Here is a 26,290-nt window from a genome sequence, read left to right on the forward strand (position 1 = left end):
GCAACAATTTGCTTATAGGGTAATGCCCCAGTGTGTTGTTTGAATCACTAAGGATAATATGAGCAAGCAGAAGATAAAATAGTCCCTGACACTTGATCTTCTGTAGGATGACTTTTACCATTTTCTAACAATAGATCAGTTTTGCTTTTCCAAGTATGTCATTGATTCTGAAATCCAACTTCCATTAAAGATTTTTTAAAATATACAACCAGTCTTACCTGTTTAATGATTTGTGCTCTGTTAATAATAGGTAAAATAGGAGTTTTACACATCCAATAACCTCAACAAACCCGAGGTGGAATAAAGACAAAAGAAAAGCATAGCATAATCAAATTTCATAAAGCCAGTGATAAAGAGAATGTCATAAAAGCAGCCAGTTGGGGGAAGACATCACGCAGAGGAACAAAGATAACAATTTCAGCAGGCTTCTGATTATAAACTATGCAAGCAAAAGGCAGTAGAGTGACCTAGAACTTTATAGCCAGTGAAAATACTTTTTTAAAACTGAAGTTTTAATAAAGACTTTCAGACTGTGAAAAGTTGTGAAATTCATTGCTTACCCGGTGTACCATAAGAAGTGTTAAAAGAAGCTTTTTGGGAAAAAAAAAAAGATGATAGTAGATGAAAATTTGAGTGTAACATACAGAAGTGAAGAGTGCCAAGAGTGGTAGGTATGTAGATAAATATAAAGACTTACTCTTTATATGTCTGTTTTAAAATGACCTATTATTTTATTCTCATTTATTTTTTATTATATTTTACTTTTGGTTATTGTTTAGTTTTTATTTCATAATCATAAATTTAACTCTGCAATCCAGCTAAACTTGGAGGGGAATAAGGAAATTATGGAACCCACAGAACTGCAGCGAGATACAAAGATTACAGCGAGAGCAGACAAGGGCAAAGGAGTGCTCTCTTGAGCTACAGCAGGAATGGTCTGGTAGTTAAGATAAAACACAAGTCAAATTTAATAGATTTGTCCACAGTCAGCAATGCTGATCTTCTTTCTGGCCTTGCCATTCCCGGACCCAAAGCGCTCTGTGGCTTCCACAATATTCATGTCCTCTTTCACTTGCCAGAGACCACATACTTGACATCCAACCACTTACTCTTGGCAATGCGGATGAAAAAACTGTGAACTGTTGTGTTGGGTCCAGCATTTGCCATGGACAAGATTCCAGGACCCCTATGCTTCAGGATAAAATACTCATCATCAAATTTCTCCCCATTGATGGACTTGTCACCAGTGCCATTATGGTATGCCAAGTCACCGCCCTGACACATAAATCCCAGAATAATCCCATGAAAGCAAGAACTTGTATAACCAAATCTTTTCTCCCCAGTGCTCAGAGCATAAAAATTTTCTACTGTTTTTCAAACTTTGTCTGCAGACAGCTCCAAGGTGACACATCCCAGGGGCTTACCATCTATGGCGATGCTGAAGAACATGGTGGAGTTGACCATGGCTGAGTGGCACAGGCAGCTCCTGGGCAACAGAGTTTGCAGGCTATTTTTAGTCGCATTTTTTAAATGCCTTGGGAAGATAATTGACCCTTTCATGCAAAAATGATAATGTATGGTAGGATTTTAATAGAGAAGTAAAAATACATGACAGCAGTGCAAAGAATGGGAAGAGGAAATGGTGGCATACTCTGTGTACAATATACATGAAAGAATATAATATTCTTTGAAGGTATATCATAATGAGTTAGAAATGTATAATGTAAACTCCAGAGATCCTACTGAAAAACAAAAATGTATAACTAATAAACCAATAGTGGAGATAAAATGGAATCATAAAAAATACTAAATCCAAAAGAAGATGGAAAGAAGGAAAAAGAAACAAACTGATGTGACAGAGCATGAATAGCAATATGGGAGACTTAAACCCAACCTGCTGATAATTACATTAAATATAAATGGTTTAAACATTACGAGTAAAAGTTAGAATTTGTCATATTGGATAAAAAGCAAAATCTAACTGAATGCTATCTACAAGAAACCCCTTTAACTCTAAAGAAAGAAATAGCTTAAAAGTAAAAGGATAGGGATAATATACCAGGAAAACACTAATTCAAAGGAAGCTAGAGTGGCTCTGTTATTATCAGAAAAAGTAGATTTTGTAACAAAAATTGTTACCAGAATAAATGAGTGCTTTCATAATGATAAGAAGACCAATTCCCCACAAGAATACATAGCAATTCTCAATGTATATGTATCTTATGATATAGTTTTAAAATACATGGAACGAAACCTAATAGAAGTGAAAGTAAAATAGACAAGTCTAAAATTATATTTGGTGATCTCAGCATTCCTGTCTCAGTAACTAATAGAACAGACACTCCGATTATTAAAAATGTAGATTTTACCAACGCTGTCATCTAGCTTGGCCTACTGACATTTGTAGAATACTTTACAAAAGAAGCAATATACATTCTGCCTTTCTCTCTCTCTCTCTCTCTCTCTCTCTCTCTCTCTCTCTCTCTCTCTCTCTCCTTATTCTCCTTATTCTCATAATTCTTTTTTAAAAAATCAGGTTTGGATTTCATTGAGTTTTTCTATTGTCTTTCCATTTTCTCTTCCACTGATTTCTGCTTTATTTTTATAACTTGCTTCATTATGCTTACCTTCAGTTCAGTTTACTTTTCTCTTTCTAGATTCTGATGGTGGAGGTTTAGATAATTCATTTAAAACCTTTCTTCTTTTCTAATACAAGGATTTTGATGCTATAAATTCACCTTGATACACACTTTAGCTGCATACCATAAATTCTGATATGTTTTATTTCCTTATTGGCTCAATTAATTATCTATCTTGGTAAATGTTCTATGGATACTTGAAAAGAATTACCATTGGTGAATTTTATTTTATATAAATATATCTCAATAAAGCTTATTTTTTAAGTAATCTGCAATATCTTCTTTTTATATTTTTTAATTCATTAGATATATTTCACAAAGAAAAAGACTGATGCATGTTAAAGAGGTTCAGATCATAATTATAGAGAATTTCTTAAGTTAACATTTTCTGTAATTTTGTAATTTCTGTAATCTAAATTTTTAGATTTTTAAAACCAGTTATAAAAGCAATTCGTGTTTATTTAAAACACCAATAATAAAAATATGTTTCAAATGATTCTTAACTTTTCAAGGAATAATAAATGTTAAAAACTGAGAAGTTGTGATTCTTCTTTCAGATTTTCTCTAAAATTAAAATGAAATATGTGACGTTAGCCAACCATTTTAAATTAATCTCTGACTCTTGGTAGGGAGTGGATAAAGAAGTAATCATGATTGTAGTCTTTTCTGATTTCCACAATAAATCCAGTTTATGGTGTGACTCATAATCAGCTTGTTATTGTCATAGGGAAATAGAAAGGCCAGTCCCTGAAGCATATAATTATTTTCCCAGGTTGAAATCAGCCCGAGATGTTGTATCCAGAACTGGGCACTCATTGGCTCTGGGTTGCTTGCATCGTTATGTTGGTGGTATCGGCTCAGGACAACATCTGAAAACCAGTGTCAGCATTTTATTGGCTCTAGCACAAGATGGAACATCCTCTGAAGTCCAGGTATAATGCTGATTTTGTTTCATTATGACATTTTTAAATAATATTTTTAGGACTGTCATTTGTTTTATAAAATAGTAATGATTCTTATAATTTGTTTGGAAAAATGTTACTAGGGTGTTTGTTTTATGAGTTCTATTTGTAAAACTGTAGAACAGGAATTTGTATTTTAACCTACTCTTAAATCTGTCTTATTCTGGGAATTTAACCCATTCACATATATTTCTCGAAATATAGTTTCTTTTTATTAATTTACTATCTTTTGTACTTGTTTCCTCTTTTTTTGCATTTCCTTACATTTGCTAAGTTTTTGTTGTTGTTGTTGTTGTTGTTGTTGTTGTTGTTGTTTTTGAGAGAGAGCAAGAGCAGGGGAAGGGCAGGGAGAGAGGGAGACACAGAATCCAAAGCAGGCTCCAGGCTCCAAGCTGTCAGCACAGAGCCCAACACAGGGCTCGAACCCACAAACTGAGATCATGACCTGAAGTCAGACGCTTAACCAAATGAGCCACCCAGGCGCTCCACATTTGCTGAGTTGATCAAGTTTGTTTTAATGGCTATCCTGTCTCTCTTCCCACTCAGACACCAGTCAAAGTCTGGGTTTTTTGGTTGAATTTTCAAGTGTTCTCCTGGAATTTTTGTTTGTTTATGCTCGAACATTTTATATACAAATAAATACAACCACAACGAAAGGCAAGAGCTTCACATGTCTGAAAACATACTACACTAAGGATTTGCCACCATGCACTGATGCACCTAAAAATATTAAGAGTATATGACTATAGTAGCATTCAGCTTGCCAGCTTCATACTGGGACTGTAAGTTGGGAGAAGAAACAATTCATTTGCCATTACTACATACCATTAGTTTGTTGATAAATTAGTTCCTTCACAGTTAGACAAGAAGCAGTAAATCCAGCAGAGGCTTCCAGTCTACAGGCTCAGTTTGCCTTTGACTTCTTGGTAAAAGTTTCCAGCTGTGTAAAGCCCAAAATTCCCAAAAAGGTTAGAAACAAAAGTTAAGTAAGCTTATTACTTGTTAGGCGCTACACTTTTTTTTAAAAAAAATTCTGTTTTCACAGTAGACTGCGAGATGAACTGCAAGATCATGACCTGAGCTGAAATCAAGAGGTGGAGGCTTAACCAGCTGAGCCATCCGATAGGCACCCCTACATGATTCTTTTTATATGAGAGGACATTTTACTATAATTTGTATCAATTGCATTCCCTCAGCACTACTGTATATCTGCACAAGAAGAGTACAGTAGATATTCTTAAGTTTTCCCTAATTTGTCTTCCGTTTTAAGAATCCTAACTCAAGGAGCATCTGCGTAGTTCAGTCAGTTAAACGTCCCAACTTTTGATTTTGGCTCAGGTCATAATCTTAACGGTTCACGGGATCGAACCCTGTGTCAGGCTCTGCACTGCACGGATCCTGCTTGAGATTCTCTCTCTCTCTCTCTCTCTCTCTCTCTCTCTCTCTCTCTCTCTCTCCCTCTCCCCTCCTACCCCATTTGCATGTGCACGCTCTCAAAACAAATAAATAAACTTTTAAAAAAGTAAGATGTTAGTAGTTACTAAAATTTAAGTTAAAAAAATCAGCTCAGTATACTCTAATTATTCCTTACAACTAAATGAAATTATATTTCATTCCAGACATGGTCTCTTCATTCACTCGCTCTTATAGTGGATTCTAGTGGCCCAATGTATCGTGGATATGTGGAGCCAACATTATCTCTAGTTCTTACCTTGCTGTTGACTGTTCCACCTTCACATACAGAAGTTCATCAATGTTTGGGTAGATGTTTGGGTGCCATAATAACTACGGTTGGCCCTGAGCTACAAGGTGAGTGAATTCATCTTAAATGAAAGGAACTACACTTTGCCGTCTTTCAGTTTCCTGCATGTCACTATCATGTTGCTAAATGAAAACTTATAATAATAATAATTACTATGTACTGAATGCTTGTTATTTACCAAAGACCTATGCCTCTTCTTTTTACATATGGTATTTAATCTAATGCGTACACCATACCTATAACTGACTGTTATTTGAAGTTTTGAGCAGAGACAGCCTTTCCAAATTATATTTTACCTGGATCCCCATGAAGACAAGATGAAAGTGGAGTCCCTGTGTCCCGGAGTGCCATCCACTTGTCTTCATGGACTTTTGCTTCACTGTTTTCTTTGAACTCTAAAGCTCAGGATCAAAGTTTGAAAACCCACTGCAATAAAGGGGATAATATTATGTAATTTCTCTGTGAGGAAGCAAACTCAGAGAAGATAGATATGATCCTAAGGCCCGCATTCTAACCACACAATTCCACCGACATAATTTTACTAAAGGTTGAATGAAACATACAAGGCAGAAAATTACTGTGAATTTATCCTGAATGTACCAGCCATTTTCAAAATTTTCACTTTTTTCCCATCATTCAGTAAATGCTTTAAGTGGGTCAAGGTGTTTATGCACATTATCTCATTTAACTTTGACAACATCCTGAGATAGGTATATCACTCCATTTTATAGATGGAACTCTAAGGCTGGGAGAGGTTAAGAACTTTTCCAAGTTTTGTATAGCCAGCAAGTGGTTGGAGCCAGAGGTGAAGCCCAGATCAGTTTCCTTTGCATGCATTCTTAACCACTCTGCTGTCTGTGTTGCCTCCATCCAGACAGATATTTTAAAAAAGGAAGCCGAAATAAAAAGATCTTGATGAAGAATGCTAGAAAGTGGAAAATACATGATTTAGACATGTCTTTTTTCTTGGTCTCAGTGTCCTCTTTGAGAAAGTTGATAATTCTTTCTTTCAGTGTTATCATAAGGATATACACAGGATAAATATACAACTTTGATTAAACATAGGTGTTTACCAAGTGCTTTCTAATGCAGTGATAAGGAGGCAATGTGTATTTCAAATTAGAAGTGACCCTATGATTTCCTTATGTCTATAAAATTATTTTTTATTTTACATTGGCAAAAGTTTGAAATCACTTATATTAGGCAATTAAGCCATTTTTTTTTAAGGTTTATTCATTTTTTTTTAAGAGACAGAGACAGAGATGGGGCGCCTGGGTGGCTCAGTTGGTTGGGCGTCCGACTTCGGCTCAGGTCATGATCTCGCGGTCCGTGAGTTCAAGCTTCGCGTCGGGCTCTGGGCTGATGGCTCAGAGCCTGGAACCTGCTTCCGATTCTGTGTCTCCCTCTCTCTCTGCCCCTCCCCTGTTCATGCTCTGTCTCTCTCTGTCTCAAAAATAAATAAAACGTTAAAAAAAAAAATTAAAAAAAAAAAAAGAGACAGAGACAGAGCATGAGTGGGGGAGGGGTAGAGAGAGAGGGAGGCACAGAATCCGAAACAGGCTCCAGGCTCTGAGCTGTCAGCACAGAGCCCGATGTGGGGCTTGAACCATGAACTGTGAGATCATGACCTGAGCTGAAGTCGGACGCTCAACCAACTGAGCCACCCAGGTGCCCCGGCAATTAAGCCATTTTTATACAGATAGTATATAATACTACAATTATTTTTCCTATCTCTGTAAAAATTTCCATTAATCTTCTTAGGAAAATACGATTTAAAGTTATTAAATACTGTCGTGATAATATTGGTTGAACAGAGAAACAGAATGAGGAATTTTCTGTCTCTTTCAAATAAAACAATGATGGATTTAAAAGACAACATAGTTTCCTAGAGAGTATATGTAAACCTAGCTAAACCTGGAGGGATATATTGTTGTTATTGATAGACAATCATGTTTTGAAATCATTTCTATGGACTTCGTAGACTTTTTGTCTTCAAAACTGTACAGTAATCAGAAAGAGAGGTTATTTAGAAGACAATTGTTTTCTAGGAATATTTTTGGTAATACTAATAATTGTGTTTTGCATTTTCTTGTATTTTTCGATTAGGGAACGGAGCAACAATTTCCACCATTCGTTCTTCTTGTTTGGTGGGTTGTGCCATAACCCAGGACCATTCAGATTCCCTTGTTCAGGCTGCTGCCATTTCTTGCCTTCAGCAGCTTCACATGTTTGCACCACGACATGTCAACCTATCTAGTCTTGTTCCTAGCCTGTGTGTAAGTATAAAGTTGCTTCGTTTATATATTTATTTATTTAATATTTTCAAAGTTTATTTTGAGAGGGACAGAGACAGCACAAGTGGCTGGTGGGGGGAGGGGGTGCGGTTCGCAGAGAGAGAGAGAGAGAGAGAGAGAGAGACAGAGAGAATCCCAAGCAGGCTGTCAGCACCAAGCCAGACGTGGAGCTCGAACTCCCAAACCGTGAGATCATGACCTGAGCCGAAACCAAGAGTCAGATGCTCAACTGAATGAGCCACCCAGGCACCCCTCATTCATGGATTTATTTAGAGAGCCCCAGATTTGTTTCCCAAAAGATTAAACTAGACCCAAAACAAAAAATGGAAGTTTCCTAGATTGTGAATCTTAGAGATTCAGCTTCAGTAGTCATTTTTTGACTGTTCGTTTTATTTACTGGTTTCCTTTTTCACCTTTTAAGAAATATTTTGATGAGCTGTTTATGTCTTGGTTAAGGATGTATCATATTTTTAGCTTTTCCCATTCAGAATTTTGTCTCCTAAAGTTTGATTGATAACTTCTGAGGGGCAGTTGCTGTTATCACAGTCATTAATCTGTTCACTTAATAAATACTTATTGAGAAACTGCCATATGTCATGTACTATGCAAAGTACTGGGAATACATTTTATAGATGAGACAAGATGAAGTTTCTGTCATATAAAATTTATAGTTTACAAGGGAACATGGCCAATAATAATTATTTACCAATATGACAATTGCTAGAAAGGGCTATAGGAAAACATGTAACAGGGGAGCCTGTCAGAATCCAGGCATTCAGAAAAGATTTCCCTGAAAAAATGATATTCAAGGTGTGATAAATAAGAGTTAGTTTGAGAGAAAGCATGGTATTGGTATAGACAGCATTTATTTTTAGGGAGAGAGAAAAATGTGAAAGGCCCCAAGATGGGAAGGAGTGTGATACTTTCAAGAAACTGTTTAGTCAGTGTGGTTAGGCTGAGAGAGAAGGGGTGGATAGGGCCCAGGCACAGGATGAAGCTAGACAGTTAGCCAGGTGAGAGATCATGCAGACTTTCTAGATTTAGTAAAACTTTGGACTTTTTTGGCTTTGAAAATTACGGTGGGGCGCCTGGTGGCTCAGTTGGTTAAGCGTCCAACTTCAGCTCCAGTCATGATCTCATGGTCCATGAGTTCCAGCCCCATGTCAAGCTCCGTGCTGATAGCTCGGAGCCTGGAGCCTGTTCTGAATTCTGTGTCTCCCTCTCTGTCTGCCACTTCCCCACTCACACTCTGTCCCCCTTTCAAAAATAAGTAAACATTTTAAAAAAAATTTTTTTAAAGAGAGAAATACGGTGGTCTAGGAGAGAGATGGTAATGACTTGCTCCCTATTAGTAGCAATGAGAATGCAGAAAAATAAATGGATTTGAGTGATGTTTAAGAGAAAGAATCAGTGCAATTCATTGATTAATGGGCTGTAAGGAAAAAGGAGAAGGATATAATCCAAGTTCCTGACTTGCGCATAGTAATATAATTTTCTGAGATTGGTAACACCAGAATAGGAGAAGGTTGGGAAAGGTGGATGTAATGAATTCAGTTTTAGACATTTAGTTAGTTTCATGAGCTAGAGCTCAGAAAAGAGAAGTCTGGTTGGAAAGGTAAATTTGGGAGGCATAAGCATTTAGATGGGCAATAAATACAGAAGTAGATAAGATCACCAGGGAGAGTGCTGCATGAGGAACTCAGCATATAACATTTAGGGAAAGAAAAAGAATTAGGAAAAATATGAAGCAATCTGAGTGATTAAAGGAAAAATAGAGTTTGTAGTGTTCACGGAAGCCAAGTGGATTAGAGGAGTGGGCTGCTATAACATATTGTTAAGAGATAAGAATGAGATTTATAATGTGTCCTTTGGCTTTTGTCACATGATGGCTTTAGCAAGAGCTCATCTTGCAGAGTGGTACCAATGGAAGCCCAAATACATTGGGCTAATGGTGGGATATGAATAGAAACTTCTTTCCAGAAGTTCACTTTGTAGGAGAGGACTGAGGACAGTAGGTCAAGGGGGAGATGGACTTTTTCTCCTATGGTAGTGAGATGTGGGGGTTTAAATGCTGAGGGGATGGAACCAGTAGGGTGGGAGAGTTTAAGGTGTGGGACGGAGAGTGGAGAGATAATTAATCACCCAAGGTTTCTAATGGGATAAACTTCTCAGGGCACAAGGAAGAGAATCTCTCTCCCGGTACAGCATGAAGAAAGGGGGAGAGGATGAGTGTACATACAGATGAGTTTATGGATTTGGTGGCTTGAAGTTGGGGGGTTATCATCCAATGACTTTTACTTTCACGTAAAAGGGAAGATAAGTTTTATGAACAAAAGAGCAAAGAAGAGGGCCAGAAATTTGACAGGAGTGGGATGTGGGAGATTGAACTAACTGGAGAAATAGGAGTTTCTGTGGTAGGACTAAGGCTTCAGCGGAGAATAGTGACCCTTTTGGCTCCAGGGTGTGATTTGTAATGGTAGCAGTTCACCTTGTAGGATTTTTCTCCAAAACCTGTAATCAACTGAGTGCAGGCACTGAGCAGCCAGATAGATGCTTTGGTACATTCATGGTTGGACTTTAGCCAAGCAGGTTCAGTTAAATGACAGCAGGATGAAAGAAATAAGGATACTAACAAGATAGTGCTGAGATTGTGAGCTCTCACTTCAGTAAAGGAGGAAGGAAAAGACAGTATGAGGCTGATATACAAGGAGAAAGAAAGGCACTACAGATGTAACCATGGGAGGATATTGCTGAGAAAAAGGGAGGAGGTTACCCAGAATGAGGTGAAGGGACTGAAAGGCCAACATATTAGTTGTTAGATCTGATGTGGTATATTTAACGGACGCAATAAGGTTTGCTCTTGTTTCACCATAGACCAGGGGAATGTGAATCCGTCCTAGACCATCCCAGAATCTGAGAGTGCTGCAGGGCAGAAACCAGATGCACATGAAATGTGTACAAAAAACATCTGCAAAGAAAATAGTCGATTAATAGTTCATATCTGATTGCATTCTGCAACAAGATACGTAGCATCCTGCCAAAAACCATGGTTTAATGCCCAAGCTCCGAGGGCATTGATGGCATCTCTTGAACAAGGTGACTCTGTTACGTGATACAGCTTAGGTTACTGACAAACGTAGGTTACTGACAAAACACAGACATGTATTCTTTAGGTTGTCTGATTCCTCTCTCCATTTTTTTCTCCTTAAATATAATTATACTATGGCATTGACCTTATGAAATAGAGCACATTTAAGAGGATCTGGTAAAGTAATAACATGAGTTTCTTTATCTCAGTGGAGGTTATCAATAAGCCACAGGCTGTGCAATGAGCCTCCAAACTGATTCCCTTGGCAGAACACCAAGGGTTTTATTACAAGGTGTGTTGGAGCACTTTCCTGAACCTCTTCCAAGAGGCTAAGTAGTGAGATTCCAGGTAGTTGGTTGGAAGGAGGTGGCTTGGCAGGGTAGCGATGAGAAAAGGGGCCATGCAAGGGGTTGTCTTGTTTCCACATTGCCAAAAGCCCCTGTGCTGTCTCCATACCAGATCTTTCAACACTGAAAATTAGTCCACACGTGGGTTCATCCAAATTAGTGAAATCGGTTCAGATTTTTACAAATTTCATGTTTATTCCTACTCAATCATTGCCATCAGAAATGGCAATATTAGGGGCGCCTGGTCGCGCAGTCGGTTAAGCGTCCGACTTCAGCCAGGTCACGATCTCGCGGTCCGTGAGTTCGAGCCCCGCGTCAGGCTCTGGGCTGATGGCTCAGAGCCTGGAGCCTGCTTCCGATTCTGTGTCTCCCTCTCTCTCTGACCCTCCCCCGTTCATGCTCTGTCTCTCTCTGTCCCAAAAATAAATAAACGTTGAAAAAAAAATTAAAAAAAAAAAAAAAAGAAATGGCAATATTATGTGATACCATGTGTAATACCTCACACAAATGAAATGTGATTTATTTTTTCAGCAAATGTATTGAGAGGTGAGTTTCACCATAGTAATCTTTAAGTGATATAAAAGTGTTAAAATTTGTGTGATGTTAGAACTATTCAAAATGTGTCTTTGAAAGAACAACCACCACTCTGACGTATTGTTATTTCCCTCTTGGCAAGCAACTGCTTTTCTACCAGGTGACCACAGTTACTCATTCTCCCATCCTGACAGAAGTATTCCACACATAGGCATTGATGTCATCTGGGATAGTTGTAGGAAATGTCAGTGAGAAAAAGACTTGAACTGAATGCCCAGGTCATCAGTGTCAGAGCAGGGGATGTCCAGTTGTCCAGGATGTATATGCAGTGGATGCAACAAGAGATAGCAAGATGATGTAAAGTATAAAATAACAGGCATTTTTATAGGAAGGTGGAGGTCTACTGTAGGAGTAAGCAACACAATGTTCCTGAAGTTTGTGAAATATAAGACAAAAAAGTTTCTTTGGAAAACAATTAGGCATAATCTAAACTAGTTTAATATATGCATATGCTATGACCCAGAAACTTCACTCTTTTTTTTATAGGCTTTTTTTTTTTTACATTTATTTATTTTGAGAGAAAGAGAGTATGTGAGCAGGGAGGGACAGAGAGAGAGGGAGAGAGAGTATACCAAGCAGACTCCGTGCTGTCTACGCAGAGCCTGATGCTGTCTCAATCTCAGGAACTGTGAGATCATGACCTGAGCTAAAATCAAGAGTAGGACGCTTGGGGCACCTGGGTGGCTCAGTCAGTTGAGTGTCTGACTTCAGCTCAGGTCATGATCTCACGGTTCTTGAGTTCGAGCCCCATATTGGGCTTGCTGCTGTCAACATAGAGCCTGCTTCAGATCCTCTGTCCCTCTCTCTGCCCCTGCTCCACTCACGCATGCATGCATGCGTGCGTGCGTGCTCTCTTGCGCTGTCTCTGTCTCAAAAATAAACATTAAAAAAAAAAAAGTAGACACTTAACCAACTGAGCCATCCAGGTGCCCCCAGCAACTTCAGTCTTAAGTAAATAGCTGAAAGAAATACATGCATATGTGTGCCAAAATACATGTGCAGGAATGTTCATTGATTGGTTATTCAAAATAGCCAAAACCCAGAAATGACCTATATGTCTACCAGTGAGCAGTGGATAAATAGTGATATAATTAATATTCAACAGAACACTACACAGCAATAAAAACAAACTGAAATGTAGTTACTTGGATGAATCTCACAGATAAATTTCTGAGAAGTCGGACATAAGAGCACACTACATAGTTCCATTTATATAAAGTTCAAGAGCAGGCTAAATGAAACTATAATGATGGATGTCACTATAGATTCTCATTATCTCTAAGGAGCTAGGGAGGGACATTAGGAAGCCACATATTTTTATCAAATATTTATTCAAACAAATATGTCTTTATTTTACCTGATTTACAGTGACTGTAAGACACCATCGATTGTAATTTGCATCTCTAATACTAGAGATGTTCAAATGGAAAAAAATATATATGCCTCAAAATCATTAAAATGGAGTATTCAAAGTACTTTGAAAACAAAAGTGTTCTATTTTTTTCTCTTCAGCTCTCCCAATCAACATTTGTTGAATGTATTTTCTTAGCTACAATTCTTTTTTTTTAATATTAAAAAAAATTTTTTTACGTAAACTCTGTGCCCAACGTGGGGCTTGAACTCACGACCCCAAGATAAAGAGTTGCATGGTGTATAGACTGAGCCAGCAAGGCACCCCTCTTAGCTACAATTCTATTTAGTTGCAACTAAATTAAATTTTTATGATGTTATGTTTATATATATTTAATCATTTGATTCTTACCACAATCATGTAAGATAGGGTGGGTATTGTCCCCAATGTACACATGAAAAGGCAGAAACTCTGAGAGACTAAGTGACTTGTTCTTCACATCTCATGTGACCATACTTAAGCTTTCTAATTAGAGGATATTTGAAAGTTCCAAAATGTCTTAATTTTAAGGAAATGGAGTGAATAAAACATTTTATTGAAAGAAATCTGTCAGGTTTTCTCTCCTCAGTTATATATATATATATATATACATATATATGTATATATAGATATAGATATAGATATATATTTTAAATACTTGGTATAAGTTTCACAGGCTATGAATTTTATGCAAATATATCTGGAATTAAAAATGCTATATTGGTAGTATAAAAATATACTATCTAGCATTGTGAAGGGGTGGTGTATTCCATATAATTATTCCCCCTTTCGCTATTTCTGGATGAGATTTTTTACTAACATATATTACTTACATTTCTTATCTCCTTGCTTAAGAAGTAGCTCATGGGACCTAATTTAATATTTTCTTGGTGAATCAGCTTTATGGTAATAACAACTAATCTGTATTGAGTAAGTATGTCAATCATTGTTCTAAGCAAAATACTTGCATTAACTTATTTTATTTTCACTATATTCCTGCAAAGAATTACTCTCCACATTTTGCATATGGACAAACAAGGCACAGAGAGGTTAAGTAACTCGTCGAAGGTCACACAGAAGTAAATGACAACCAAGATTCAAACCCAGTCTAGCAATCAGAGCACAAGCTCTTAATCATCATGTTATGCTGTGTCTTATACTTCATGTATTAAAGTGTGCTACATTGATTTTTTCAATGTCTTTCAGGATCTTTTGAGATGAAAAACAATTCTTTTCCAAAAGGGCCCATTTTGGAATTTTTTCCACGTGTAAATATTGGCTTGATTTTTTTTATTTTAATAAACAACCCTTCTTTGCTTTCATTCCTTGCTAACTTTTCATTCACTACATATAATCTTTATGCACTTAACAATTTTTAAATTTTTTTTATGTTTATTTATTTTTGAGACAGAGGGAGACAAAGCATGAGTGGGGGAGGGGCATAGAGAGAGGGAGATTCAGAATCTGAAACAGGCTCTGGGCTCTGAGCTGTCAGCACAGAGCCCAATGCGGGGCTCAAACCCACGAACCATGAGATCATGACCTGAGCCGAAGTCGGATGCTTAACCGACTGAGCTACTCAGGCACCCCTGCAGTTAAAAATTTTGGATGACAACATTTAGTAGGACCGTGTGTAAAATAAGATGTGCAAGAGATCCATCTGGATTTTTATGTAAGTATATTGTATGGTCTTTAGTGACCAGGTCTTGGGACAGTTATTTTGGCCACTAAAATATTCCTTATATGCTTTATTGGTATTATTATTTTTCCAAAAGGCCATTTATTTGGCTATATATTTAACAACTGATGTTGTTCAATGAAGAGCCTCTTCCCAAGTAAAGTGTTAATATATATTCATTAGGTAAATGAGATCGCAGTGTTTTTAAAAAAATTGTCTAATATGTTATGGTTTACAGGTTCACTTATGTAGTTCCCATTTGCTGCTTCGACGCGCAGCCGTGGCTTGTCTCCGGCAGCTCGCCCAAAGAGAAGCTGCGGAAGTCTGTGAATATGCCATGAGCCTAGCCAAAAATGCAGGCGACAAGGAGAACAGTGGTACTAGTAAGTTACCTTATCGGTCATTATTCTTTTTGTTTAAATACTTAACCATTTCACAGGAGTATTGCTCTTTAAGTAACATTTTTGCTTTCAAGGATAGTCATTCTTCCTGTCCTTTTAAATAAAATAAAACCATTATCACTTAGAAAACACCTCCAGTGTAGTTTTTAGAAAGATTTTTTTAATGTTTATTTATTTATAATTTTTTTATGTTTTTATTTATTTTTTAGAGACAGAGCAAGTGGGAGAGGGGCAGAGAGAGAGAGGAGACATAGAATCTGAAGCAGTCTCCAGGCTCCGAGCTTTCAGGGCAGAGGCTGATGCAGGGCTCGAACCCATAAGCCGTGAGATCATGACCTGAGCCAAAGTCAGACGCTCAACTGACTGAGCCACCCAGGCGTCCCATAAATGTTTATTGATTTTTTTGAGAGAGAGAGAGAGACAGAGAGAGAGAGAGAGAGAGAGAGAGACAGAGACAGCATAAGCAGGGGAGGGGCAGAGAGAGAAGAGAGAGAATCCCAAGGAGGCTCCACGCTCAGCACTGAGCCCGACATGGGGCTTGATCCCACAACTCTGAGATCATGACCAAGCTGAAATCAAGAATCAGATGCTTAACTGACAGAGCCACCCACATGCCCCCAAAAATTCCAGTATGGTTTTCTTGGTAATTTTACACTTTTACCTTTTTTAAGGTTTGGAGCTAAACAGCATTTAATATCAAGATACTTGTGCCATGCCTTGAGGATGATTTAGCTATATATAAAGGATTACTAACTCTAAGGATGTTGCTCAGTATCACTGATAGACTTCTGGAAAGAGCAGTGATCTATTTGGGGGGTACCTGAAAGCTTTGGTCCCTTTTGAAAAGTGATGCAACTTTTCCTCAAGAAGGTAAAGCTAGAGTAACCAATAAAACAAGAAATGTCAGTACATGTTTGGGTAGCAAAAGGTAGATCTTTGCTTTCTTCAATTCTTTCTGTTTTTGGGGGGGTTTTATGTATAACTTGAATTTCATACTTGGTCTTCTGGTCCCTAGGGATTGGTTGCTTGGGAACTTTTTCAGAGCTTAATTGACAGATATTTCCTTATTGTGAGAGAAAAAATTTTACTTACAAGAGCTTTCAAAGGCATAGAAGTTGCTTGGGTACTAAGAAGCAAGATACTAAAATATCTTCAATTTTAGCATAGTGTAGGAGCTCTATTAACAAATATACTGTATTGTAGAAATGTGAAAGAAGCTATACAATAAACATTATTGCTTTTAAGAGAGAAAACATAGAACCAAAAGTAATTACAGAATATTCCTGAATAAGATATAAAATTTTAATTTTTTTATTTTTATCTTTTTTAAAAATTGAGGAGTTTATTAGAGAAATATGAGAGGCAAAGACACCCCAAGTGACAGAAAGAAAATTCTGAAAATGTCCCTTCAAGCCAAGTGGGGGCCTGGCCTTGACCTCCCCAAAAGGACAAGAAACTGGTGGGTTACCAACAACATTCTCTGGTGGCCACCTTGCCAGGGCATAAGTGTTCTCAGCCAGCACCGCTCCACTCCACCCCCCTCCCCTCCAAAGGTGGAAAGGAGACAAAGACTGTTTATAGAACCAATGCAGAGGCAATGGGAGCTATAAGGAAAGTCTGAGAGAGAGAGAGAAAAGGAGGTGGGGAGGACCTTAACAAAGAGTCCCAGGCGTTTGGCTCTGCACGGCCTCAAATGCATTGACAAACAGTTCTACAAAATGGTTACTTAAAAGGTAAAATGCCTAATGTTGTTTCTGAGAGTGCCCCTGGACTTCTTCCCACACGCCACATCACACACCAACGTATGTGGCAGGGCCCAAAGGCCACGCTTTGGAAAAAAGTAAAACCAGAATAAGCCCTGTTGCTCTTTAAGGAGAGAGGAAGGAGCGGAGGCTGTTGGGGCCTTTCCCAGGTATGCCTCCCAGCAGCAGCATGGCATGGTGCTAGGTCTCACCTTTTGTCACCCGTGCTTCAGTGTACTCTAGTCTCTGTTCAAAGGCTGTCAGTTTCTCGTTTAGTGTTGCAAGTCTTGAACAACAAGATGTATCGAATGAGTTGAGAAAGTCCACAATTTGTTGATGCTGCTGCTGATGACCTCAGTATACTCCCAGTTCGCTCAGTCCTGCTGAACCTCTCACAGTACCGATCCTCTTGACCCACCATGGCTGCCCAAGATACAAAATTTTAAAACATTTACATTCAGCCACCATCATTGAAGTTGAAAGACAAACTAAGAGGGGGAAATATTTGCAAAATATATTTATTGCTTTATTTATTGAAGTGTGTATATTTATGTTTTAAAATTTTTAATTTTTTTAATGTTTATTTATTTTTGAGAGAGAGAGAGAGAGGCAGATCATGAGCAGGGGAGGGGAAGAGAGAGGGAGACACAGAACAAGAAGCAGGCTCCAGGCTCCTAGCTGTCAGCATAGAGTCCAACGCAGGGCTCGAACTCACGGACCGCGAGATCATGTCCTGGGCTGAAGCCAGACACTCAACCAACTGAGCCACCCAGGCGCCCCTGTTTTAATATTTTTAAAGCTTAAAAGCTTAGCGTGTTGGGGGTCCTAAGACCACCCCACATTTGATGATGCAGTAGGAGGACTTAGCATATAGTCGTGCTTATGGCTATGGTTTATTACAGCAACTGGATACAAAGCAAAATTTGCAGAGGGAAAAGGTACTTGGGGTGAAGTCTGGAGCAAACCAGGCTCAGGTTTCCAAGCGCCCATGCCCCATGAAGTCACACAGGAGCTGCTTGACTCCCCAACAATCTGTTTTGACAACACATACGAAATGTCTACCAGGGAATCTTCTCAGAGACTCAGTCCCCAAGGTTTTTATTGGGCACTGGTTGACAGGGTATGTCTGCCTAGCATGTTTCAAAAGCCCAGATGTTCAAGAGTCAGGCGGATGTTTGGCATAAACCATACTGTTTGTACAAACAGGTTAGGCATAGTGAGCCACTTTTACCAGGAAATTATGGGAACCCTCCTGAAACCCAGTTCTCTCAGATGCTAACAGAGGGCTAACCTGAATATCAGGCCTTACTAAGTATTCTCAGGCTGCTATGTTAACTGTCTTTTGCATCTACAGAAATCATGAGAGCATAAGAAACATGTTTTATCAAAGAACAAGTATCAACATAGGAAATATTTTCAACCTCCAGTGATTAAATAATAATTAAGTTATAAGTCAGTGCAATAATAAGATAGCATTTTTCTTTTATGAAACTGACCAGATTAAAAATAATGATTATAACTAGCGTTGGGAGAGGTATGAATAGAAGACAAATGTCTTACACTGCAGATAGGAAGAAATGTAAAGTCATACAAATTTTTTGGATTTGTCAGTATTTTTTGTCAGCTTACCCTTTGACCTAGCAATTCCCCTTTTAGGAATTCATCCTCAATGAGTTAATCAATGTTCTCTTAATTCAGTGGTTTGCTATGTAGCTATGAAAATTCATGTTATAGAAGTATAATTCCTGATATGGGAACATATTACCTGCTGCTAAGTGAAAATTAAGCTTCTGTGTCTAATTTCTCACTAATGTTCTCTTTCCTTGGAACCTTTTCTTTTGACTTTTCCTACTGTCTGAATTCCTTTCATTGTGGCTGTTTTCTGCAGACACCCCTCATTTGTCTTTGGAGTGAGTCAACTAAGAGTCACTTTTCAGTTTCCATCCATCTGTGTCACTCTCTTCAAGGTTCAGAGGACTTTAGACTTCGGAGCTCGCAGTATTCATTATTATTATTTTTTTTAATGTTTATTTATTCTTGAGATAGAGACAGAGCATGAGCAGGGGAGGGGCAGAGAGAGAGAGAGAGACACAATCCCAAGCAGGCTCCAGGCTCCGAGCTGTGAGCACAGAGCCTGACGCAGGGCTTGAACTCACAGACCATGGCATCATGACCTGAGCCAAAGTCGGATGCTTAACCAACTGAACCACCTGGGTACCCCCACGGTGTCCATTCTTAAGGCTACCTGTTGTACAAGTTTTGCTGTTTATAAGAACAAAAAGATTTTCAGATAAAGCAAGACATTTACTATCTTATAATAATATTGCTTTTTTAGTTGAAGTATAAGTAACATACAATGTTATGTTAGTTTCAGGGATACAACATAGAGATCCACAATTCTGTACATGATGAAGTGCTCACCATGATAAGTGTAGTCGCCATCTGTCATCATACGACATTATTACAATATTGTTGACTGTATTCCTTGTTTGTACTTTTCATCCCTGTGACTTACTTTATAGCTTGAAGTTTGTGCCTCCTAATCCCCTTCACCTATTTTATCCATCTTGCCATTCAGTATTACTTTTGGATTGTATGTTTCTTGGAAAGGACTTTCCCAGTTTTTAAGTGTTCGTATAGCATATAATCCATTTATGATTTGTGTTCTGGCTTTATAAAGCCAGATTTTTAAAAATCTGAACTATAAGACTGAATGAATTTCAATTTGTTCTTCCAACAAATATAGCAGTAATTATTTTTTAGGCCATTAAATTCAATCTACCTAGAAATATATCTCTTTCCCACACTTTTTCTTTTTTACGTGAAATATATATCTATTTAGCATTCCCTGGAGATTTGTTTAAACTACCTCAGAATAATCAGTCTTAAAGATCAGATTTATTGTCAGATTAAATTCTAAACCTAAGGATATGTATGTAAATTGGAGAACATAAATTGTATGTGTAGCTAGCTTGTTTTGTTGTAATCCTGAATTTACATGTAAGCGTTGGTATTTAACGTAATTGTTACCTCTAGTGTACAACAAAATCCTGTACAAGTTCATTTATAAAATTTGCTTTTCAGATGTCAGTCCTTTTGCACCTGGAGTTAGTTCTCGAAGTGATATCCATTGCCGGCACCAAGGTGTTAATATAACAGAAACTGGTCTTGAAGGGCTTCTTTTTGGAATGCTAGACCGGGAGACAGATAGAAAATTATGTTCTGATATTCACGATACTTTGGGGCATATGCTGTCATCACTGGCTGTAGAAAAACTTTCGCATTGGCTAATGCTTTGTAAAGATGTCCTGGCAGCTTCTAGTGGTATGTATTCAATATATAAAATAGTGAATATTTTCCCTCTCATATACATTTGTATGTGTAAATGTATGGATACAGATACATAAAAAGATATATAGATACATAGATTTAAATTTGAGCTTGCATTTAAAAATACTAATACATTTTAATCTATAAATCCCTATATAAATGTTGAAGGTTAAATTACATTACAAAGTAATATGCTTTCTTTGATTTGGGGGAAACAGCTAAATTCAAACTAAATTTTCATGTATGAAAACCCCCAGTTACTCCATAGTTCAACATAGTATGTAAAACTAGTGAAATATGTAAAAGGCTTTTATGTTACCCTCTGCTTGGTTTCTGATTGGTTTTTTTTTTTTTAAGTTACCAATTCTACTGTTTTCAAAGGAATGAGAATTTAGTCCTTTTTTATTAACAATCTTCTAACATGAATGCAAGTTCTATAACATCATTTTTGCTATATGGAAATTTGTCATAATATGCTGTTTTTTGTTATAGATATGAGCACTGCAACTCCCTTAAGTAGTGGAAAAGATGAGGAATCTGAGAAGAAAGATGAAATGGATGATGATACCATGTTCACCACACTAGGCGAAGAAGATAAATCAAAGCCCTTCGTGGCACCTCGCTGGGCCACTCGGGTGTTCGCTGCCGATTGCCTGTGCCGAATCATCAATTTGTGTGAGAATGCGGACCAGGCCCACTTTGATCTTGCGATGGCACGTTCTGCTAAACTACGAAACCCTACAAGTAAATTTAAAATCAGTACTTCTTCTATAGGTTTGAGATATTTTGCTGCTAGGTAACATGCTTTAGATTCTGCCTTTCATGTCTTGCATTCATGTGCCTTTTACCTTTGTTTTCTGTCCCCTAAACATACTACCCATCTTCTGCTTTGTATTTGGAAGATAAGTTGAAGAAAGTGGTTCAAAGGTATATGTCTACCTATCTTAAGGTAGATGTATCTTAATCATGTCCCCTCAGGGTAATAATGACAGTAACTTACATATCCTTTATACCTTGTCCTAGGTTTAGCACTTCAATGTAAAAGATAGAGCAACGCTTTAAGGTGCATAAGCAAAGTGAATTTTGCAGTCCCCAGCCATGGAGAATGTCAGAATTCATGAGTGCTATCATTCAATTCAACTCAAACTCTCAGATTTCAGAAATGCTGCTAGGTAGTTTTAAAAAAGTGAAAATTGTTGGTTACTGAGACCTGTCACTTTTTTATATTTTATGACCTTTTTTATATCCCATAATTCCCTGGATCCGATATTATAGGGAGTTTGCAAAGAAATCATTGCATCCAATATCCTCATTTTACAAATGAGAATCAGAGAAGCTGAGGGCAGTAAGAGAGTAATAGACTCTGTCTCGTCATTTGTTGTCTCTTCATTGCCCTGTCATTTTCTTACATATGTAAAGACAAACTGTATGTGTTAATAGTATTGAAGTCTGTACATTAAAATGCCTTCCAGTTTGTTTTGTTACTAAATGCCTTTCAGTTTACTAGAGCTCAGAAATGCATTAAAAAACAAAAGGTAAAACAGTACTCCATGTATAGAATGTGAATCTGAAGGTACAGTTATCAGGAAAGCACAATTATCATGAGCACAGTGTCTTTATTCCTGTCATTATTTATCAAATATTTACCAAATCCTGTTCTTTGCTACACATTGGGGATACAAAGAAAAAGAAAACAGAGTCCACATCCTTGAAGAATTTCTAGTCTAGAAGACAAAAAGGCTTGTCTCAAACAATTACATGTCCCATAGTGGTATGATGGAGTATTTGGGGAACATAAAAAAAGTAGTGTTCGTTTCCTGAAGAGCCAGGGAAGATCTCACAGAAAAGGTGATTTTGAAACTGGATTTTAAAGACAGAGAAAAGATTTTGCAGGTAGAAGAAGCTGATTGTATTAGTGTTCTATTGCTGCTGTAAGAAAAGACCACAAATTCAGTGGCCCTATCCTATAGTTCTGTAGGTCAGAAAGTCCAACATGAGTCTCCCTGGCCTAAGATCAAGGTCTCAGCAGGGCTGCATCCCTTTCTGGAAGCTCTAGAGGAGTCTATTTTCATCATAGCTTCTGTCAACTGCCTGTATTCCTCGACTGGTGGCCCCCTTTCTCTGTCTTCGAAACCAACAACATTGGCTGTCTCAGTAATCCACCTTTAGTTGTCACACTTCTCTCTGACTACAGCCAGAAGAGGTGCTCTGCTTTTAAGGCACATGTGATTAGATTGGGCCCACCTGTTAAATTTGGGATAATCTCCATGTACAAAGTCCCTTTAACATTCACAGGTTGTAGGGATTAGGGTGTAGAAATATTTGAGCACCATTATTCCGCCTACCGCACTGGTTTATTATAAGCAAAGAAAGTAAGAGAATTTGTAAAGGCACAGAAGTATGCATATTACATTTAAGGAAAGGTGAAGATCCTTAAGTTGGCTTTCCTTTCTTTGTGTTTAATTGTTTTTTCTCTCATTATTTGTATCTTGTCTTTTTCCCTGCATTCTCAGAGATCCTCACAAGGCTTCCCTTTATGTCATGGATATAATGTTTTACTGTTTTCTGCCCCCCATAGCGGATCTGAAGTCTTCTTTTATGTTTTTAGTTTTCGTTTAATTGTTTTGTCTTCTTCCTTCATCGTATCATATCATTTGGGCTCCTTATGATTTTCTGTTCTTATTCTATAGCAACCGTGACTTTGTGCATCCTGTTGAGATGCCAAGTGATTTTCTGTATTTTATTCTGATTTTTATAGAACATTATTTTTTAGGTGCATTTTATTTATTTTGAGAGAAAGAGTCCGCACATGTGAACACACATGAATGGGGGAGGGGCAGAGAGAATCTCAAGCAGGCTCTGCGTGATCAGCAGGGAGCCTGATGTGGGGCTTGATCTCACAAACCATGAGATGATGATCTGAGTCTAAATCAAGAGTTGGACACTTAACCGACTGAGCCACCCAGGTGTCCCCAGAAAATTATTCTTGAGATTAGTTCTTTCGGAATCTTCATAATCTTTCTTTTGCCTGGGTGTATTTTTTTTCCACAGGCTTATTTGTTTATAAATCCTTGAAAGGGTAGAGTGCATATTTGGAATTTGCTCACATTGTGTGTGGGTGGATTGCCCATATTCTCTGTCTTTGTTAACTGGGTGCTTCACATTGGTAGCTGGATGGTGAGCTGATATAACAGCTCTCCAACCTAGATTTCAGTATCTGACATGCTTTGTTCTGCTGGACTGAAAGAGGATCCTTTCTAGTTCCCATTGCGTGCTGTCCTGAACAGTAATGTCAGTGTGTATGAAAAGTTACAGATCAAATAAATGTGCTATCCAGGCTCTTCCTGTATCATCCTTATCTCCCTTTGCATGCACTGTGCTTTCATTGCACAGAACTACCAGTCCCAGAATATAATAAACCTCTAACAGTCCCCTAATTCCCCATTTTAGAATTTCTGCCCCATGTCCCTTCCCACTCCCCTGCTTTAGGAGTTCATCTCCTAGGATTTGGAAAAAAAAGCGGTCTTGATTTAAGAAAAGTTGGAGGTAGAGAATTGTGTAGAGAAGCGATAGCACTTTCATTTAGGAATTATTGCCTACTTTTTCGTTGTGAGAGTGCTGTCATTCTAGACCTTTTTAATTAGGTGGCAGAGAGTAACAGAGGAGTAATGGGCCTTTTAATTTACTTCTGGGTTGGCATAATATGAATAGGCCCATTTTAAGCGAGTTCCATCTACTTTGGAAATTTCCTCCCAACTTCTGGCAGCATTTCATTATTCCTGATTTTTATTGGTGGAATGTTTTTGTTTCCCTGAGGTGAGGAAGCACTGGGGGCTTCTGACTAAATGTTCTTTTTCTCTCTCCTCTGTTCCTCTTCCCCAAACCAATAGATATTCTTTTTTAAACTTAAGATTCTAAAATAAGAATTTTAGGTAGGCACAGGAAAAAATTAGAAGAACTTGTCTTACAACATTCACAATAAGAATAACAGCAAAAACCTGTTTAAATAGGAGCTGTTTGGGAATCAGGCTGAAACACAGACTTGCCACTGCTTCAAAAAGACTTTGAGAGTCTTGCAGCAGCCTGAAGAACTTTAGAGTACTTGAGCTTGATAAATTATTTAGATGATTTTAGTTGCTATGTCTTTAAATTCACCAATCTTTTCCTCTTTGGCACTAATCCCTAATAATCTTATCCAATTTATCTTTCATTTCCAATATATATATTTTTTAATTTTTACAAGTCCCATTTGTGGTTTTCTCTTTTATTTCTGTCTTCATTATGCTCGGGCTTTCCTTTTCTTTCTTGAATATAGGCAACATGTTTATAATAAACCTGTTTTAGGCTGCCTGTCTGTTAATTTCATCATCCCTTTCATTTCTGAATCTGTTTCTATTCACTGAGAGTTTTTTCCCTTGTTATGAAATATATTTTCCTGCTTCTTTGCATCCCTGGTAATTTTTTTATTACATGCCAGATATTGCAAATTTTATGGTAGTAGTGCTGGATTTTGTTCTATTCCTTTAAATAGTATTATACTTTGTTCTGGGATATAGTTAAATTACCTGCTATCTTTTGAATCCTTTGAGACTTGCATTTAAGCTTTGTTTGGGCAGATCTGGAGCAGCCTTTATTCTAAAAGGAAAAAGTCTTCTCCTTCCTATGTCTTACCTTGCAAAAGTCTTTTCCATAAAGTAGAAGTTGAGAAACTACTGCCTACAGTCTAAATCCAGCCCATAGCCTGTTTTTTTAAATGAAGTTTTATTGGAACACAGCACGCCCATTTATATACACATGGACTGTGACTACTTTCATTCTGCAACACCAGAGTTGAGTAGCTGTGTTAGAAATTATATGGCCAGGGGTGCTTGGGTGGCTCAGTAGGTTAAGCGTACGACTTCGGCTCAGGTCATGATCTCACACTTCGTGGGTTTGAGCCCCGCGTCGGGCTCTGTGCTGACAGCTCGGAGCCTGGAGCCTGCTTCGGATTCTGTGTCTCCCTCTCTTTCTCTTCCTCCCCTGCTCACGCTCTGTCTCTCTCTCAAAAATAAATAAAGATTAAAAAAATAAAAAATAAAAAGAAATTATATGGCCAGGAAAGCCAAAACTATTTACTGTCTAGTTCTTTACAGAAAAAAAAATCTGCCGACCCCATTCTAAAGAATTATAAACTTCTTTGGGGAAAGTTAAGATAATCAGTTACTTTGCTTCAAATGTTATCGCATAATAATGTCATCTATTTTACCATACTGTGTAAAAGGTTTACCAATGTTCTTGAGAAATTATGATAGATAAGCTTTCTTGAAAGTGTATCTTTGTTATTTTTAAACACAGTGAAATGTATGGAATGTAAGTGCTTTTTTATTTTTTTATTTTTTATTTATTTTTTAATTTTTTAAACATTTATTTATTATTGAGAGACAGACACAAAGAATGAGCAGGGGAGGGGTAGAGAGAGGGGGAGACATAGAATCCAAAACAGGCTCCAGGCTCTGAGCTGTCAGCACAGAGCCCGATGCGGGGCTCGAACTCACAGACTCTGAGATCATGACCTGAGTCAAAGTCGGTCACCCAACCGACTGAGCCACCCAAGCGCCCCCATAAGTGCTTTTTTAAAGACATTTATTTCATTTCATATTAAACCTATTTGGGCAGAAATTTTCCTTTTTGCCGTCTATTTTATTTTTAGATGACCTGTTGGTACTTCATCTCTCTGACCTGATTCGCATGGCCTTCATGGCTGCAACAGATCATAGTAACCAGCTGCGGATGGCTGGGCTCCAAGCACTTGAAGACATTATCAAGAAGTTTGCATCTGTGCCTGAGCCAGAATTTCCAGGCCAAGTGATTCTGGAGCAGTATCAAGCTAATGTGAGTGAGATACTCTGTTTACTTAAAAACTTAAAATTGATTCTTTGTGTGGTGAGTAAGGGGACAAGGATTCCCTGGAGAAATGTCTTTGGAGCTTCAACTGTATGTCTTTATTCCCATTGTCTGTTGCATAGTTGAATCCCACAGTTGAAGAAACAATAGGATAAAACTATTTTTAAGTTATGATAGCAT

General features: G+C 37.8%; 1 protein-coding gene and 1 pseudogene across 2 annotated transcripts in view; one reads left to right on the plus strand and one right to left on the minus strand.

Moving 5' to 3' along the window:
- HEATR5B (HEAT repeat containing 5B) overlaps positions 1 to 26,290 on the plus strand; it is a 98,000-nt gene that overhangs the window by 36,345 nt on the left and 35,365 nt on the right. For both annotated transcript variants that reach the window (XM_015076720.3, XM_053201024.1), the window contains exons 19-25: positions 3,412 to 3,571; positions 5,221 to 5,410; positions 7,470 to 7,639; positions 14,993 to 15,137; positions 19,982 to 20,221; positions 20,720 to 20,971; positions 25,917 to 26,098. In XM_015076720.3, coding sequence (XP_014932206.3) covers positions 3,412 to 3,571; positions 5,221 to 5,410; positions 7,470 to 7,639; positions 14,993 to 15,137; positions 19,982 to 20,221; positions 20,720 to 20,971; positions 25,917 to 26,098 — 1,339 coding nt within the window. The remainder of the gene's footprint in view (positions 1 to 3,411; positions 3,572 to 5,220; positions 5,411 to 7,469; positions 7,640 to 14,992; positions 15,138 to 19,981; positions 20,222 to 20,719; positions 20,972 to 25,916; positions 26,099 to 26,290) is intronic.
- Positions 968 to 2,377, minus strand: LOC113592487 (peptidyl-prolyl cis-trans isomerase A-like; annotated as a pseudogene).

Source organism: Acinonyx jubatus, chromosome A3 (genome assembly GCF_027475565.1).
Source record: "Acinonyx jubatus isolate Ajub_Pintada_27869175 chromosome A3, VMU_Ajub_asm_v1.0, whole genome shotgun sequence".
Classification (NCBI taxonomy): Eukaryota; Metazoa; Chordata; class Mammalia; order Carnivora; family Felidae; genus Acinonyx; species Acinonyx jubatus.